The sequence below is a fragment of the Aulostomus chinensis genome, chromosome 19 (genome assembly GCF_037954235.1).
Source record: "Aulostomus chinensis isolate RoL2024-O1b breed Wild chromosome 19, RoL_Achi_v1.0, whole genome shotgun sequence".
Lineage (NCBI taxonomy): Eukaryota > Metazoa > Chordata > Actinopteri > Syngnathiformes > Aulostomidae > Aulostomus > Aulostomus chinensis.
Window position 1 is genome coordinate 23507642 of NC_141338.1, and position 16737 is coordinate 23524378.

Here is a 16737-nt window from a genome sequence, read left to right on the forward strand (position 1 = left end):
AATTTTTAGGGCCTGAGCCTGAAGGCACTTCAGGCGAAGACCCTATTATGGTTGCTCGGCAGAGCAACACATTAGCAGCACTAAAAACACTACAAAGACAGTCAACAGTGTCCCAGCCCCCCCCCCCCCCCCCCCCCACACACACACACACCCACCCACACCCATGAGCAGCTTGGCCAGACGGCCCGGAGCCAGTTTTCACATACACACCCATTCAAAACCTGGTACTAGACTGTTCTTGCTGTCAATGAGCGCGTGCAATATGAGCATTATGAGCATAACGCACATAATCTAATTTCACCCCCTAAACATGCATGAAATTCGCTGAAATTCGGCACAATTGTCCGGTCTGGCTAAACATTCACTAATCAACAACAAAACCCCCACAAAAGTCTATAGCGCCACCTAGGGAGCCACACAACAAAAAGATATTTTTTTATCATTTAGAGCGCTATAACTCCTCCCACGAAAGTCCCACAAACATGGGACCAACACCGTTGGACTCGTCTCATCAAGACGCAAAATTCCTACACTCTAACCCCTCACCTAGCTACAACAGAATGTCCACAAATTGGACAAAACTGTCAAAATGAGGACTATTTTACTCCCTGAACAAAATCTATCTCCTCCTAGAGCATTAATGGTATCGCTTCCAAACTTTCACACACAACTGTGCTGATTAAAAGTTGCTAAAGGTTTTTATATGAATTGCTCAGTTTCCATTTTATAAGCCGTCAAAGTGGGGGAGTCACGTTTCACACTTACAATGGAAGTCTATGGGGAGACCGTGTCCTCTCAGGGTACATACTGTCAAACAAACGCTTCTCACGTCTACACCATACATCCCACAGCTTTAAAAAACACACCACTGCATTCCTCACAAAAATCCCTACAAAAATATGATATTATGTGTCACTTTTGACCAACATATGCCGACTTATTCAGCTTTTCCACACTACAATTCTGTTAATCCTCCTCTCTCTCCACTCTAGCACAGATCAAAGACACAGCAGTGGGGGAGGGGTTCTTAAAGGGCCAGCTCCCAGCTCTGCTCTCACTCTAGCACAGATCAAAGACAGAGCAGTGGGGGAGGGGTTCTTAAAGGGCCAGCTCTCAGCTCTGCACTCACTCTCTGATCAGAGTCAGGCTTTTATCTCCTAAACTACAAGGCCTACAGATTTGCCAAATACACCATTGGATTCAGGTTGGTGTCAAGGACGCGGCCTGTGGCTCAGGCCCTAACAACGCTGCTTGTTCCATTTGTTTCCAGTTTTCAATCACAGCCAACATTCCAACAGACATTTCAAATCAGCCATTGCCTCTGACAACATAATCCCTCCTTCTCATCTTTTAATATGAAATGTCTATAAAACAAGTAAAATTTCACTGACAGCCATCTAAAAACTTTTTTAAAAATCAGTAATAGTTGTAGTAGTGATATATTTGATGCAATATACAAACAAAATCAGGAAAGTAATAGTTTAAAAAAACTTCATGGTAGTTAATGAAGGTATGAATTAAGTAGGTTTTTTATTATTTTCTATTATTATTTTCTTTATAATTATCCATCTGGTGGCACAGTGGTGCAGTGGTTAGTACTGTTGCCTCACACCAAGAGGGCTCCGGGTTTGACTTCCGGCTTGAAGACGTGATCTTTCTGTGTGGAGTCTGCATGTTCTCCCTGTTCCTGCGTGGGTTCTCTCTGGTACTCCAGCTTCCTCCACAGTCCAAAGACATCAAGAGGGGATGAGGTTAATCCAGATTCTAAATTGATCGTAGGCGTGGCTGTGAGTGTGAATGGTTGTCTGTCTATATGTGTTTGCCCTGAAATGGACTGGCAACCCATCCAGGGTTTATTTGTTTTTTGTTTATTTATTAGGATCCCCGTTAGCTATCACTCTGTTGTGGGAGTAATGGCTGTTCTATGAGGTGTACCTTACCTCTCACCCAAAGGCAGCTGAGGTCGGCTCCAGCTCCCCCGCGACTCTTAAAAGGGTAAGCAGTTGAAAATGGATGGATGGATGAAATTATCCGTCATTATTACAAAAATGTCGCCTATTATGGTGGTTACAATAATCTCCTTGCACCCTCGTCACATCTGACATGCTTGACTGCCATCAATTTATCCACTCAGATAAACAGGAAAAGATTTTATCTAACTAAGTAGAAGACAGAGACATGAAATTCTGTTAGTCTCCGAACCAAAGGAACCTGGGTAATGACAGGATGTGACTGGAATATCTCAACACGATATCATCAGTGGGCGGCATGGTGGTACAGTGGTTAGAACTGTCGCCTTGCAGCAAAAAGGTTTCAGTCCAGTTTGAATCTTTCTGTGTGGAGTATACATGTTCTCCCTGTGCCTGTGTGGGTTCTCTCCAGTACTCCAGCTTCCTCCCACAGTCCAAAGACATGCAAATGGTGAATAGGCTGATTGATACTCTAAATTGACAGTAGGTATGAATGTGAGTGTGAATGGTTGTCTGTCTCTGTTTGTTGGCCCTGTGATGGAGTGGCGACCTGTCCAGGGTGAACCCCACCTCTCGCCTGAAAGCCGCGGTGATGGGCTCCAGCCCCCAACTCCCCCGCCCCCGTAACCCTTAACAGGTGAAGCGGAAGAAAATGGATGGATGGATGGATGGATGGATGGATGGATGGATGGATGGATATCATCAGTGTTGCATTTACAAAGATATCTCTTCTCTCTGCTGGGGGGACTGACCTGAGAATGGCTGCATTAGTATTTGGCAAGTCTTACTCTGAAACCTGCAACACATAAATGCTGCTAAATGAAAGATGTCTTTTGGCATCTTTTTGGCCTTAGCTTCACTGTTAGATGCTATTGCCACTGAAAACCATGCACAACACTAGCAAGTCACAAATACATTGCACATGTCTGAGTCATAAGTATTTTAAGCACAAGCACAAATGTTGCATTTGAATCACTGTCATCTTGAAGTCACCTAAGACACGTCCAGACAATAACTGTCAAAAACATAAAAGGTAATTTCAATATCGCTTAAAGTTATGTTATACCTTATCAGTTGAAGAAATGCCTAATTAACCAGAAAAAAGGTGAGAACTCTAAGACTTTGCTTCTTAAAGCAAAGGTATTAGCAAAGTTTCTCCAAACCATAAAACAAATTACATTGCAATGGATTTATTCATTGTCAAGTAAATATGACCAGCAGTGAACCAGATGAAGCCTAACACGGACAGTAGGTCCATAAATTTTATGTCGTTTTTTTTTTACTCTATTTCAATATCTTAAAAGCACCATCATCAAGGAGTTTATTACTTTCTTTTGATTTTTTTTAAGGCAAAAAAATTAACGTGAGCATACATACTGTACCTGACTGTCACAAACAAAACCAAAAAAAGGCCATTCAGTGACAAAGAACAGTAGACTCCCTAAAGAAGTTTAATCTTATATTTTTCACCTACTGTTTTTTTTTAAACAGGATTGACAATAATCTCAGGAAAACTTGAAAATTAATCTAGGTTCTTTTTTCCGTAATCATGGATATAAGCAGACACCAGAACCGAGTGCGACCTTCGCCCAAGCCATTTAAATAAAAAAGTAAATAGTTCTTCAACTATGTTAAAATGATCAGCCCCAAACATTAACTGATTTTTCCTTGGCCCATGCTTCTCCTCTCCACCAAGTTTGTTAAAAATTGGCCATGTAGTTTTTGCATAATACTGCTACACAACAGAAAAACAAACATATAACCAAAACAAGCATGAAGTCCTTGGCAGAAATATAAATATTGGACTTATTTTACCTGGTGAACCTGAGCACTTTGGAGATGAGCCCGGTCGCCAGACTGTTAACACTGGCTTCTGATGGAGCCCGACATAGTGCTCCATCTGACAGGCCCAGTTCTGCTTTCTTCTGCTTCTTGCGGAGCTTCCTACGGTAGAACACTTCCAACAACTCCATGGCCTCGACACAAAATCCTATTGGTTTTTATTGCACTGCTTTTTGCTCTGCTCTACTTCTACCTCTTTTTTTTCCACTTCTCTCAAAAAGCCCCTGAAAGTTAGATTTCCAAAACCAGTCCACCTTCTCACAATGTTATTCACCCTTATTCCTCAGATGATATTAGCTAGAAATCATCTAGAAAATCACTTTCTTATGTTTATCAATCCTCAATAGCACTCTGAATTTGGTACCTTTGACTCCTTCAGTCTTTTAAAATGTTTACATCCAAAACACTTATGTCTCTACAGATTTAGTTTCTACTTCCCTCTAATGTGTTTCTTCAGTTCCAGTCTTGTGCTGCCAGGTCCAATTGAGCTACAATGCGCTGGCCTTGAGCTTGTTAAGCAAATGCAGAATTGAGCATCATTAGGCTGTTGTATGATAAAATCTTGAGATAAACATCCTTGACCCGGTTGGACGGTGGCTTACGTGGTTTGCAAGTGAGAGACTCAGAGTCTGAGAAGAGAGAAGAATGGAGAGAGAGGGAGGAGGGAGGAAGGGTGAGATAGGGACAGAAAATAAAGGAGGATGTAGAAAGTGAGATAAGAGTCAATGGGGAGAAGATACTAAAGAATGAAACAACTAAAAGTCTTATACAAAGACGGTATAAAGAGGGGAAATGTGAGCTAAAGGTAAGGTAGCATGAAGGACAAGGAAGGGCAAAATGTTCCTAAAGTTATGGAATGAAAGTACCCCAACTTTAGAGAAGAAAGATACAAACAAAGACAACGTAACAACTATAAAGGGGAGGGGAGGAAGGAGAAATTAGGAAGAGGACGAAGAGAAAGGGTGGATAAACATGAAGAGAGAACTGATGAAAACACTTCACAACAATTTGATTACTGAGTTCATACCAGCAAAAATGTTTTTTAGCTGCAGGCAGAAAGACATCTCATGATGCAGCATGTGGCTCAACAGTGAACAGAATGCCACTGTGGATGGGAGATAAAAAGCTGTGTGAGGCTTATTGATAGAGATTAATATATCTTGTCTAACACTGTGTTTGGCAAGTTACCAGGATGATGTTGAACAATCTGTTGGCCAGTCCACCATTTTCATCCAGACTTAAGATTTGTGTTATAAGACACAAGCTGAAATTTATCAGCAAACAGAAAGCAATCCTGCCCCTTGTCAGGGTAAATTAATACAGTATCAGCTGGTTCTGTTCCAACTGATGGCCTATAAAAAGCTGTCTCATTTTCAAGGTGTCACACAGAAACACCTCATGATGGGTAAAGCAAAAAGCTCTCTCAAGACCTTTGCAAACTTATTGTTACAAAACATATTGATGGCACTGGTTACAGTATGATTTCTAAACTTCTGCATGTTCCAGTGAGCACTGCTGGGGCCATCATCTGGAAGTGGAAACAACATCATTTCACCATAAACCAGCCATGACCAGGAGCTCCTCACAAGATTTCTGACAGAGGAATTAAAAGAATGATCAGAATCATTGTCCAAGATCCAAGGGCCACTTTTGGAGAGCTTCATAAAGACCTAGAATTAGCAGAATAAAAATGACCCCCTTTTCCTTGGCCCCACTGGAAAATGCAATGGGGGTTGAATGGTGCAGGGAATTCATAAATAGTTAGGAAGAGACAACAGTGAAATGAGGAAATCGGACTTCATGTTCACTAAGTGATGTCATGGGACAATAGGCATCTGCCTCATGAAACTACAATGTTCTGTTGATGGAATGCACAATACATTTTTTAAACACTTCATCTTGTTTGCAGTAAATAAAGGACTTTGCTGCATGCTTGAGCAATCACCTCAGAAATGATAAGATTGTTTCCTGTCACCGTGAACACAGCAAATTCTGGCTTTGAGTTATATTTATATATATCTGAGTGTACATGTGAAACCATCGAATACACTCTAGGGAAAAGTTAAAGTAACTCTTTGCTGGGAGTTGATCTTTTAAGTCTTCTCAGGAGTTAAAGCTGAACTATTGTTAGTGTTAAAATACTAATCCCATGTAAAGTAAAATAAAACTCTCACCTTTTAATGTGAACTCTTTCAAAGGGTGGACATTTCCAAATAAATTATTTTACGTGAAAATTACAACAAAAAAACTGATCACCACACATTTTTATGTATAAAACATTTTTTGTGTTGATGATACATTTTGAATGACTCTGGGAACAATTTAGAGCAAACATTATATTTTGATAAATTGTATAGCCCTCAGTCACATGTAAAACAAACCGCTATAAGGGCAGTTTAACAATTGGAAAACTGTGGTCAAATGGAGATGACACAAAAATATAAAAAGGAAAAAATAAAGAAATTTAAAATTTAAAAAGTACATAACATATCTATGCTAAAAGAGCAAACGTATTAACATCAAAGAAATCTGACAAGATTACAAATTATCTGTGGTGCAGGCTTGTATTAACATGAGGCAGACTTTAAAACTGTAAAAACAGTAAACAGTTAATAAAACAGTACAAAAAATGTAAATAGAAGCAAGGATCAATTCCATATCAATTTATTAAGCCAACAATGCTGATAAATCATATAATACAACATAGAAATGTGAATCACACCCATATGATATCTGGTCATCAAAAGATTTGAAATATCTTAATCCATCCCTTTCCAGAACCAGTATCTTCCTGGGGCTGTTTCCAGTTACTTGGAAAGCACGACGCGATCATGGAAATAAGTGTCATGCTTAACCAAAACAAAAACTACTTTACCATCATGCAAAATGATGGAGGTTATTTTGCTGAACACCGGCATGTTTTCATCAGTGCCTGTGAAAACGAAAAGGCCAACGCGATATTAACTCCACACATAGCTTGATTTTCTAAAGGTCTAGTTGGCCTTAATCACAACTTCCCCATCAGACCAGATAACTATTTTGTATTTCACAGTGAACATTTAATCCTGCTTACCACAAGTTGTGAGTGTCACAAATTCAGTCAGGTCTGAGCAATCAGAAGTGCTGTTTGATGATTCTGCAAGTGACATGTCTTAAATGCACATGACACAAGAGAGTTAAAATACATTTCTTGATTACTTAGAATATCAGACAAACAATGACACTGGTACTTTCAGAGTCAAGATACAGATCTGTATAAGCATCTCTCTGCCCCCCAGAAATTTGCAATCACCTCACCATCACCATCAGTGGAGATGACAAAATACACGTTTTCTCTTGCAAGTTCTGTAAAGACATCCTAATCCACCTCTTTGCCCTGCTCATCTGTAACTTTTAGCATTGCATCTTCAGGTAAGAGACATTTTTTTTGCACTACAAAACATTTACCGTTTCATTAAAAAAATATATTATTACTTTTCCTTTAATTACTTCATACAAAACATGGGTACATCATTTACCTGCACTGATAAAATGAGAGAAGCATTCCAGTTTCACTTATTTCTTTATCCTTTCGTGACTCACCTTTAATATCATCTTGACTTAAGGGAAAAAGATAACATAAATAAAAGCAATATATGGACACTGTCATACATCATTCCATTAAGTGCAATATCCCTCAACTGTGTACATGTACACACTGTTTTTATTTATATATTTAAATTCATATGTATATACCCCTCCATTGTGCAATATCTCCCACCCTCAACAGCACTGTTTACATTACACAGTTTATTTTTGATTTTATACTTATTTATATAGATATATTTAAATACCTATTCTGTTACTTTACTCTCTTATTATTCTATCTCTTATCTTATTATCCTATCTCTGAGTCCAAATTTCATACCACTAACATGAAAATGTGAAATGGTATGACAATAAAGACCCTTGAATCCTTCTAAAATTGTCTCAACATAAATTGCCTACAGCATTAAAATGTTCTTACATGTATTTGTTACAGCTACAAACAGACAATATAACAGTCTGCATGACAAGTCATTTTACTTTTGATATTTTATGTATTGAGCAGCACAGTGGTCCAGTCGTTACCCGTCCCATAGCAAGAAGGTTCCGGGTTTGACCCCTGGCTCGAGGACGGGGTCTTTCTGTGTGGAGTCTGCTCATTCTCCCTGTGCCTGCGTGGGTTCTGTCTGGGTACTCTGGTTTCCTCCCACAGTCCAAAGACATGCAAGAGGGGACTAAGTTAGTCAGATACTTTGAATTGGCCATAGGCGTGGCTGTGAGAGCAAATAGTTGTCTGTCTATATGTGTTGGCCCTGCGATGGACTGGTGACCTGTCTGGGGTGAACCCTCACGCCTGAACGCAGCTGGGATAGGCTCCATAGCCCACCATCCTTAACAGGATTAGCGGTAGAAAATGGATGGATGAACGGATATTTTTTGTAACGTTACCTTTTGTTGATCACACTTACATGTTCTTTTACTGATTTTACTGAATCAGACATCCTTTATTAATCCCTTGCAGTGCTCCATTTCACAGTAAAAACAATATATAATAAAGAAACAAAATAGAAATAAAAAATATAAGGCGATATCTTTTGTAACATATTTACATTTTTACTCTTAACAGGATGTTTGTATTGCACATTTAGCTGCAAAAAACAACTCTATGAGATGGGCTGCATCTTAGAGGGAGGAATTAAACAGTTTGATAGCCACCAGTAGGAATGATTTCCTGTGGCACTTAGTGGTGCAACATGGGTGTTTGAGTCTCTGGCTACCTTTACTGCTGGCCAGCATGTGATAGAGAGGATATGACGTGTTGTTCAAAATGGTCCTAATCTTGGACAACAAGCTCCTCTCTGAACAAAGCTGTCACAGAGTCCAGTTCCCCTCCTACAACATGGCTGGCTTTGCAGATACGTTTATTAAGTCTGTCGACATCCCTCGCCTTTAGTCTGCTGCCCCAGCACACAACCGCATAAAGGATGGCGCTGAACACCACAGACTCATAAAACATCCGCAGCATTGTCCGACAGATGTTGAAGGACCTCAGCTGCCTCAGAAAATACAGGCGACTTTGGCTCTTCTTATAGAGGGCATTTGTGTTTTTAGTCCAGTCCAGTTTATTGTCCAAGTACACCCCTAAGTAGTTTAGTCCTCCACCATCTCATGGATGGAAACAGGGGACACTGGAGCCCTAGCTCTCCTCATGTCCACCAGCAGCTCCTTGGTCTTTGCCACATTGAGCTGCAGATGGTTCTGCTCACACCAAGTGACAAAGTTGTCCACCATAGCCCTGTACTCAGTCTCTTCACCTTTTTTGATACACCCAACTACTGCAGAGTCATCAGAAAATTTGTGAATGTGACAGTAGCTCGTAGCTTACTTGTAGCTAGTGGAGTATTTTTGCTCTAACACTCCATCATTGATGATTTTAACACTAAAACAGTTGACAAAACATCATTGTGTTAGTCTGCCTCCAGCTAAACTGCTTGCTTGTTAGCTCGGGTTTGGCAACCAAGGTTACGATATCTCTGCCATGTACTTGAAAAATAGTCCCTCCAACATGGGAGACGAGTCATGTTGCAAACCGATGTTTTCTGAACCAAAATTGTAGGAAAATATATGAAGCATTAACTTATCTTGTCAACACCCCCTCAGTAGCGTTACAGGTACACCATCACATCTGTTAATGTACTTGCGATGCTGATGAGTCTACAAAGAAAGCAACGCATGTTCAGTAAAGATAAATACATTGGAGATACAAGAAACTCTGTTTGCTAATGTTGACTTCCAAGACAAAGAAACATAACTTATGAGGAGTATAATATTAATTTCATGCGCAAAGAGAAGCTGTGTGGTTGGACAAGTCCGGACAAGTTAAGCACAAGCATTAACATTAGCTTCAGCAGCTAGCTAGCAAGTTTGGCCAAGAAAAAAAACATAGTCTAAGATATAATATACAAATGCATAATTATTACTCAGACAAAAAGTCCCTCACAGCCTGGCATTACATTAGTTTGAGAAGTAAAATGGTAGTATTACCTGCCTCACGAGTCATGAAGAAGTCCAAATGAAGACTGAGAGAGTGCGGCAACAAAGCCGCCAACACCGGTGTATTGTTAAATCACATCCCTCATCACTCCACAAGTGAACATCAAAATATCACTCCACCAAAGAGTTACCCTGAAAACAAGCTGTAGTCTTACCTAGAGCATACGCTACACAAATATAACCCTTTGTTGAGCCGCATTTTGTAATAACGGTGCATTTTGTAATAAATGTCCAAAATGTAATAACTTTTTCATTTCATTTCGTAATAAAGCCGCATTTTGTAATAAACTGCCCCAACGCATTTTGTAATAAATTTTGCCGCATTATGTAATAAGTTATTACATTTGCATTATGTAATAAGTTATTACATTTGTAATACATTTTGACATTTTTTTGGTCAGAATGAGGATGGTGCCCATCGAGTCTCCAAAAAGTATCACGTAAGGCGTGGTACAATTGTGAAAAAAAATCGAAAGCTCTCAAAATACAAAGTGAGTTTTAGGGACCCAAAGACCCTCCGACAAACACAAAAATGGTTCTTCGTGTCGGATATAACTAGTGCTACCCGGCTGCGAAAAAAGACACACTCTAAAAAAAACCAAGACAGCACCATCAAAGAGAGGCCTAAACCCACTTTTGTTTCAGTACACACACACAGACAGACTAGAGGAATTTATGTCCATGGAGTTAAGCATTCGCTATGACCCTGACCCAGATGGAAATTGTCAGTTTGCAGCCATGGCTGACCTGCTATCCACCCTTGGAATATTTAGATCACCAGAAAGCTTAAGAGATGAAATTGTCCAAGACCTCAGGAATTATCCATACAATGGAAATGGAACACTCTTGTTCAACTTTGTCGAGGGCAATGACTGGGATGGATACTTGGAAAGAATGGCCCGAACTGGAACCTATGGTGACCACATTACATTGCAAAGAGCATCTGAAATTTTCCAGGTCCAATTTCTTGTAATTTCCTCTCTGGGAATCAATGCCTCAACTATTGTATCAGAGTCAAACATATATTGTCACAACAATCCAGTGCTAGTACTTGGTCATGTGGCAGATGGGCATGGAGAACATTATCTGAGTTTGGAGGGACCAGTCACACCATTTATAGAGCATGTTTTGGATGCTCAAGCAGGACAGTTATAAGACAACAACACACTTTCACCACTGCAGCCTGCCTCACCAGATGAGTCTGACCCACCTATCCAGCCTGATGAGCCTGAGGACCCTGTTCTGACTACATCCCCTGTTCAGCCTGTCCTACCAACTGAAATGTTTCAGTCTATTATCAAAATTACCCTTGAGGATGTCATGTCAATGCTTGGGACGTTTAACAGAGTGTCTCAACATTTTAAAGACATTGCAGATCTCTTCCATCCATCAATCTATCTAAGGGAAACATTAAGCCAAAGCCTTGGGTTGTACGTCGTTGGAAAGTACACAATTAGTATACAAAGCAGCAGGGCGCTTTGGTGGTGTGGCATTAAAACTCAAGGAGCTGTTTGGGAAACATTCCAAGTGGTTTATGGCTTGGCTGATAATTAGACATATTAGACATGGACAATTTGAAATTACGGATATATTTTGGAAATAGAAATTTTGTTGTTTGTTTAGCCTTTTGAGGCAATTTCATATTTGTTTAAAATTAATCTTAGTGGAGAAACTTGCTGGTCATAGCAGCTCTCTAAACAAGCAGAAGACACTTATGTTGTTTAAGGTAGAACTTATATTCATTGGTTCATTATTATCTTAAATTGGCCGCAAGCCTGCATGTGTTGGTTGCATTTATTGTTGTTGAAAGGTTCTATAAATGCATAAATTAAGCTGTTCTTTACCTAGTCATCAGCGTTTCTATTTTGTATGTGCATATGTTAATGTTTACGAATGGATTAAATTTTGATACCCAGAGTTTTGTTCTGTATTATAAGAAGCATAATAAGGTTTGTTGGATGTTTATAACTATTCTTGATGTGGTTTTGGTATCCAATAAAAAAAATCTGGAATTTACAGATTATTCTCTGTTAATGCAACCTTTGAATAGTGTACTGATAGTAATTGCTAAGTACTGCTACTAGGCTAATACAGTGATACTAATAATAGGCCTAACATTTACAAATACTTTAAAGTAAAATAAAATACAATTAACAAACAAATAAACAATGCTTTAGAATCGTTATTACGTAATGCACCATGTTATTACATTTCCTAGAGAATAAAAAATTTGCAAGTGCATTTTGTAATAATCTTCTCCAAATGTAATAACTTATTACATAATGCGGCAAAATTTATTACAAAATGCGTTGGGGCAGTTTATTACAAAATGCGGCAGTTTATTACAAAATGCGGCTTTATTACAAAATGAAATGAAAAAGTTATTTCATTTTGGACGTTTATTACAAAATGCACCATTATTACAAAATGCGGCTCAACACCCTTTCACACTTTTTTACGTAACTCAATTATTCTACTGTAGAATTTTGCTGTACAAGTTTGCACAAGGCTTCATTGATGATTTAAACCTCCAATATAATGAAGTAAAGCCCCCATCCTTTTTTTACTGCTTATTTATTTATTGTGTGCTCTATTGATGTTTTTAAACTTAAATTGTGTTTTTATTTAAAGTTGGGAGAGGCTGCTAATGCATTGTGTTTTTGCGTATGCTGTGAGTTACCTTGTGTTGGCTTTCAGCAAAATGTGATGACCTCATTCAAAAAACTAAATATCTGAGGAAGGAAGGGATAGAAATAGGAAGAGGTATCCTGTCCTGTCCAAAAAGTGTTTACTTTTATTTATGGACAATCAGTTATGGATTTCTTTAGTTTTGTATCACTGGCTGTTTAGTTGTGTAATTCTTATCTTAATGGTGCTTCTTTGTTTCCCTTAGTATGTTTGTAGTTTATGTTTCTTGTGTTCTTGACTGTGGTTTGTCCAATCAGCTCTTTTCCTGCCCTTGTGTTCTCCCACCTGTTTCTTGTGGTATAATGATCAAGCTTTCTGTTACAGTCATTGTCTGATCATCTGTTAAGTTCCTCTTTTTGCCCCCCAGTGTGTCCTCTATTGCTTTGGTCTGTTTAGGTTTACCAGTTTAGTTTGGTTCCAGTTTTGTTAAACTTAGTTATAGATTTCATCTCACCTCCTTGCCTCTGTACTTAGGGCACCCTCCTTCTTGCATACCTGACAAAATGTCAGGAATAAGACTTGGCAAAACAGAAGAACAGAAGAAAACGGATGGTGATGTAAGGAAAAGAAAGGAGTATGAGTTTAAGGAATAGAGGTTAAGAAAAAACTGTGAAGGACAGGCAATACTGGAAATGAAGAAGGGGTAAAAAAAGGGAAGGATGACAAGAGGGGAGATAGAGAAAAAGAAAGAGGTGGTATGCTGTTTATTCATCAATCTGTACGTCTTTAGCAGATTAACACCCAGCCTCATGGGACCATGGCAAACTTCCTGTTTTGGGACCAATCAGACAAAAGAATTCCCCTGCCCAAAGCCCCCCACACCCCTTATTATCTGATAACCACACAGACCCAGGGAACTGAGGGAGAATAGAGTCATTCTGCCTCTTTATCTGATGCCATGAGTAGAGTACATTTTAATGACTTTGTTGTTAAATGTATTGAAAACATATAGTTGCTGAAAGAAATTTTGTTGAGACTAACTTAAAACATACAGCTTGCTGTATCTGCTCAGTTGCACTTACATTACAGAAGCATTGAACATATCCTGTGGCTTACCAACAGACAACAAAATAACTCTTCAGAAACATCAGAATAGTTTAAAAAAACAAAATTTAGGTTTCATCCTAGAATGTTGCAGACTTTCAAGGTAACTGGGTGGATATCATCAACACAATACAAACAAAAATTACAACGAGTGTATGTCTGTTGTCACATTAGCACCCTCGTGAGGTTATGATTGTCACAACACACACCTACACAAAAACCTGACCCCCCTTTTAGGATCAAACTGACTGTTGCAATGTCAGTATGTCAGGTTGGAGAGGAAAAGTGGAGGGAAGATGTTGAATGTTAACGTACAGCAAAACATTTTCATAGAAGGTTGTTGCGAGTGTGAGGTAGCCCTGACTGTCCTCAACTTAACTGACACCAACAAGCGCATGCATACCAGCACCGGCAATTGCTCACCCACGCTCTGCTGTGAGCGAGCCTCGCAGGTGTATCCGATTGGCGCAATTAAATCACTGTTGGAGCGAAGCTAGGACTGGTTTGCGTCTGAGCTTCTGTGAGGAGTGAATGGAGAGCACAAACATTGTGTAAACTACAAAGGAAGGAAGCAGCGTGCAAGGAAAAGGACTCTAACTGACCTCTGATGACTGTTGGTTATATGTTGGGTCACTTGTTTAAATTAATGTGACTTAATTTAGTGTTGTTCCTACAGTTTGTCTGACCCGTTAACGCTAATCTGTGGCCCAAGAGTCATTATTTGTGTTTACATGATTTGTGTGCTGGTAAAATATAAGTTACAATTGCTTGTTGCTTATAAGAATAAGTTATTAATTTAATTGTAGTTCAGTAAAACTCAGGTATGTGTGTATCTGTATGTAAATATATACACACATATACAGAGTCAAGCCCAAAATTATTCATAGCCCTGGCAAATTTTGACTTAGGGACTTATATTACGTACGTTTTTTCTTGATTGGAAATTACACAGGTGTCTCCCAGAAGATAAGATATACAAGAGGCATCATTGTGGGAAAAAAATTCTCAGCTTTTATTTCCATTTGAACAAAAAGTAGCATGTCACATTATTCATAGCCTTCTCAATAATCAATAGAAATGCCTTTATCGGCTAAATGCTTCCTATAATTGCTGACCAGCTTTTTGCATGTCTCCACTGGTATTTTTGCCCATTCATCTTTAGCGATGAGCTCCAACTCTTTCAGGTTGGAGGGTCTCCTTGCCATCACCCTGATCTTTTGCCCCTTCCATAGATTCTCTGCTGAATTCAAGTCAGGACCATGGCTGGACCTCTGCAAAACATTCATGTTTTATTCCACTAACCATTTCTTCCTCTTTTGCTGTGGGTTTTGGGTCATTGTCATGCTGAAATGTCCACTGGAGCCCAAGGCCAAGTGCTCTGCAGACTGCTTGCTGCTGTTAAGCATCTTGATGTATTGCTCTTTTTTCATGGTGTTGTTTTCTGTGTTGAGGTTCCCTGGTTCATTGGCTGAAAAATACCCCCAAAGCATTAGGTTGCCATCTCCATGTTTGACAGTGTGGATGGTGTTGTTAGGGTTGAAGGCTTCTCCTGTCTTACACCAAATGAAGGATACATCATTGTGGCCAAACCCCACCTCTTGCCCAAAGTCTGCTGGGATAGGCTCCCAACCCCCCACGACCTTTAACAGAATAAGTGGCAGTTGGATGGATATATAAACACTGCCTGGCCAAAAAAAAGTCACCACCTGGATTTAACTAAGTAAATAGTATGAGCCTCCCATTGGATAATTACTGCATCGGCTATTATCTTTCAGCTGGCAACAAGTTATTCAACCCCAACTGGTGCAATGAGTTGCTTCTGATTCCTTAAACAACCACGTCGCAAGACACATCCCATAGCCGTGGAAAAGATGTTAGTCTGTTTGAGAAGGGTCAAATCATTGGCACGCATTAAGGAGATTGCAGAAATTACTAAAATTGGGTTAAGAACTGTCCAACGCATTATTAAAAACTGGAAGTATAGTGGGAACCCATCGTGTTCGAGGAAGAAATGTGGCTGGAAAAAAAAATCCTGATTGATCGTAATCGGCAATCACTTAAACTTTTGGTGAAATCAAATCAAAGAAAAAAAGTAGAACTCAGGGCTATGTTTAATAGTGAAATGAACAGAATTTTCACATGCACAGTGTGAAGGGAACTCAAGGAATTGGGACTGAACAGCTCTGTAGCCTTAAGAAAACCACTAATCAGTGAGGCTAACTGGGAAAAAAAGGCTTCAATTTGCTAGGGAGAATAAAGATTGGAGTCTGGAGCAATGGAAGGTCATGTGGTCTGATGAGTCCAGATTTACCTTGTTCCAGAGAGATGGGCACATCAGGGTAAGAGAGGCAGATGAAGGGATGCACCCATCATGCTAGTGCCGACTGTACAAGCCGGTTGGGTCAGTGCTATGATCTGGGATTGCTGCAGTTGGTCAGGTCTAGGTTCAGCAGTAGTATGTGCTCAAAGAATGAGGTCAGCTGACTACGTAAATATACTGAATGACCAGGGGCCGCATGTATCAATATTTGCGTGGATCTCATACTAAAAAACTGTGGTCTCAAGAATCGCAAAAGTTGCGTATGCACAAAAACATCCAGCTGTATCAATATGTGCGAGCGCCGGAATCCATGCACGTTTCCTTGATACATCCCAATCAGTGTGGAATTGAGCACAGATGTTGGAGCAACCGGGCCCGCCTCCGTTATGCCCACCTATAAATACGCAAATTCATTTAAATAGGGTCTCTGCTGTCCGCACTCGTAAAACAATGTCAAAGAAAAAGAAATTCACGGTGTGCGAGCTGGAGGTGCTGGTCAGGGAGGTGGAGGAGAGACAGCAGATTTTGTTTGGCAGCCTGTCCAGTGGTGTCAGTACAAAAAAAACCAAAACGTGAGTGGGATAAGGTGTGTGAGAGGGTGAACGCACTGGGTTCGGAGCAACGCACCCTCACGGAGATTAAAAAAAAAGTGGTCAGACCTATTATTGGCTGAAGTTCCCTTCTAATGAGCAGTGTTGTTTATCATCATGTTCATACAGCTTAACCACCTCTTATGGCAGAACGAGTCGCTACACGTGTTTGAAGTTTTATGACGACGGTAGAAACCATGTTTGC

At 39.7% G+C, this 16737-nt stretch overlaps 1 protein-coding gene across 4 annotated transcripts in view; it reads right to left on the reverse strand.

Annotated features, from left to right (window-relative positions):
* shroom3 (shroom family member 3) overlaps window positions 1-16737 on the reverse strand; it is a 135039-nt gene that overhangs the window by 54626 nt on the left and 63676 nt on the right. Inside the window, exon 1 of one of the 4 annotated variants that reach the window (XM_086187434.1) lies at window positions 3786-4489. The exons of 2 other annotated variants lie outside the window; for them this stretch is intronic. In XM_086187434.1, coding sequence (XP_086043560.1) covers window positions 3786-3943 — 158 coding nt within the window. In that variant the 5' untranslated portion in view covers window positions 3944-4489. Of the gene's footprint in view, window positions 1-1610; window positions 4490-16737 lie in introns of those variants that run through there. One more of the 4 variants, XM_086187433.1, reaches the window with a different exon arrangement.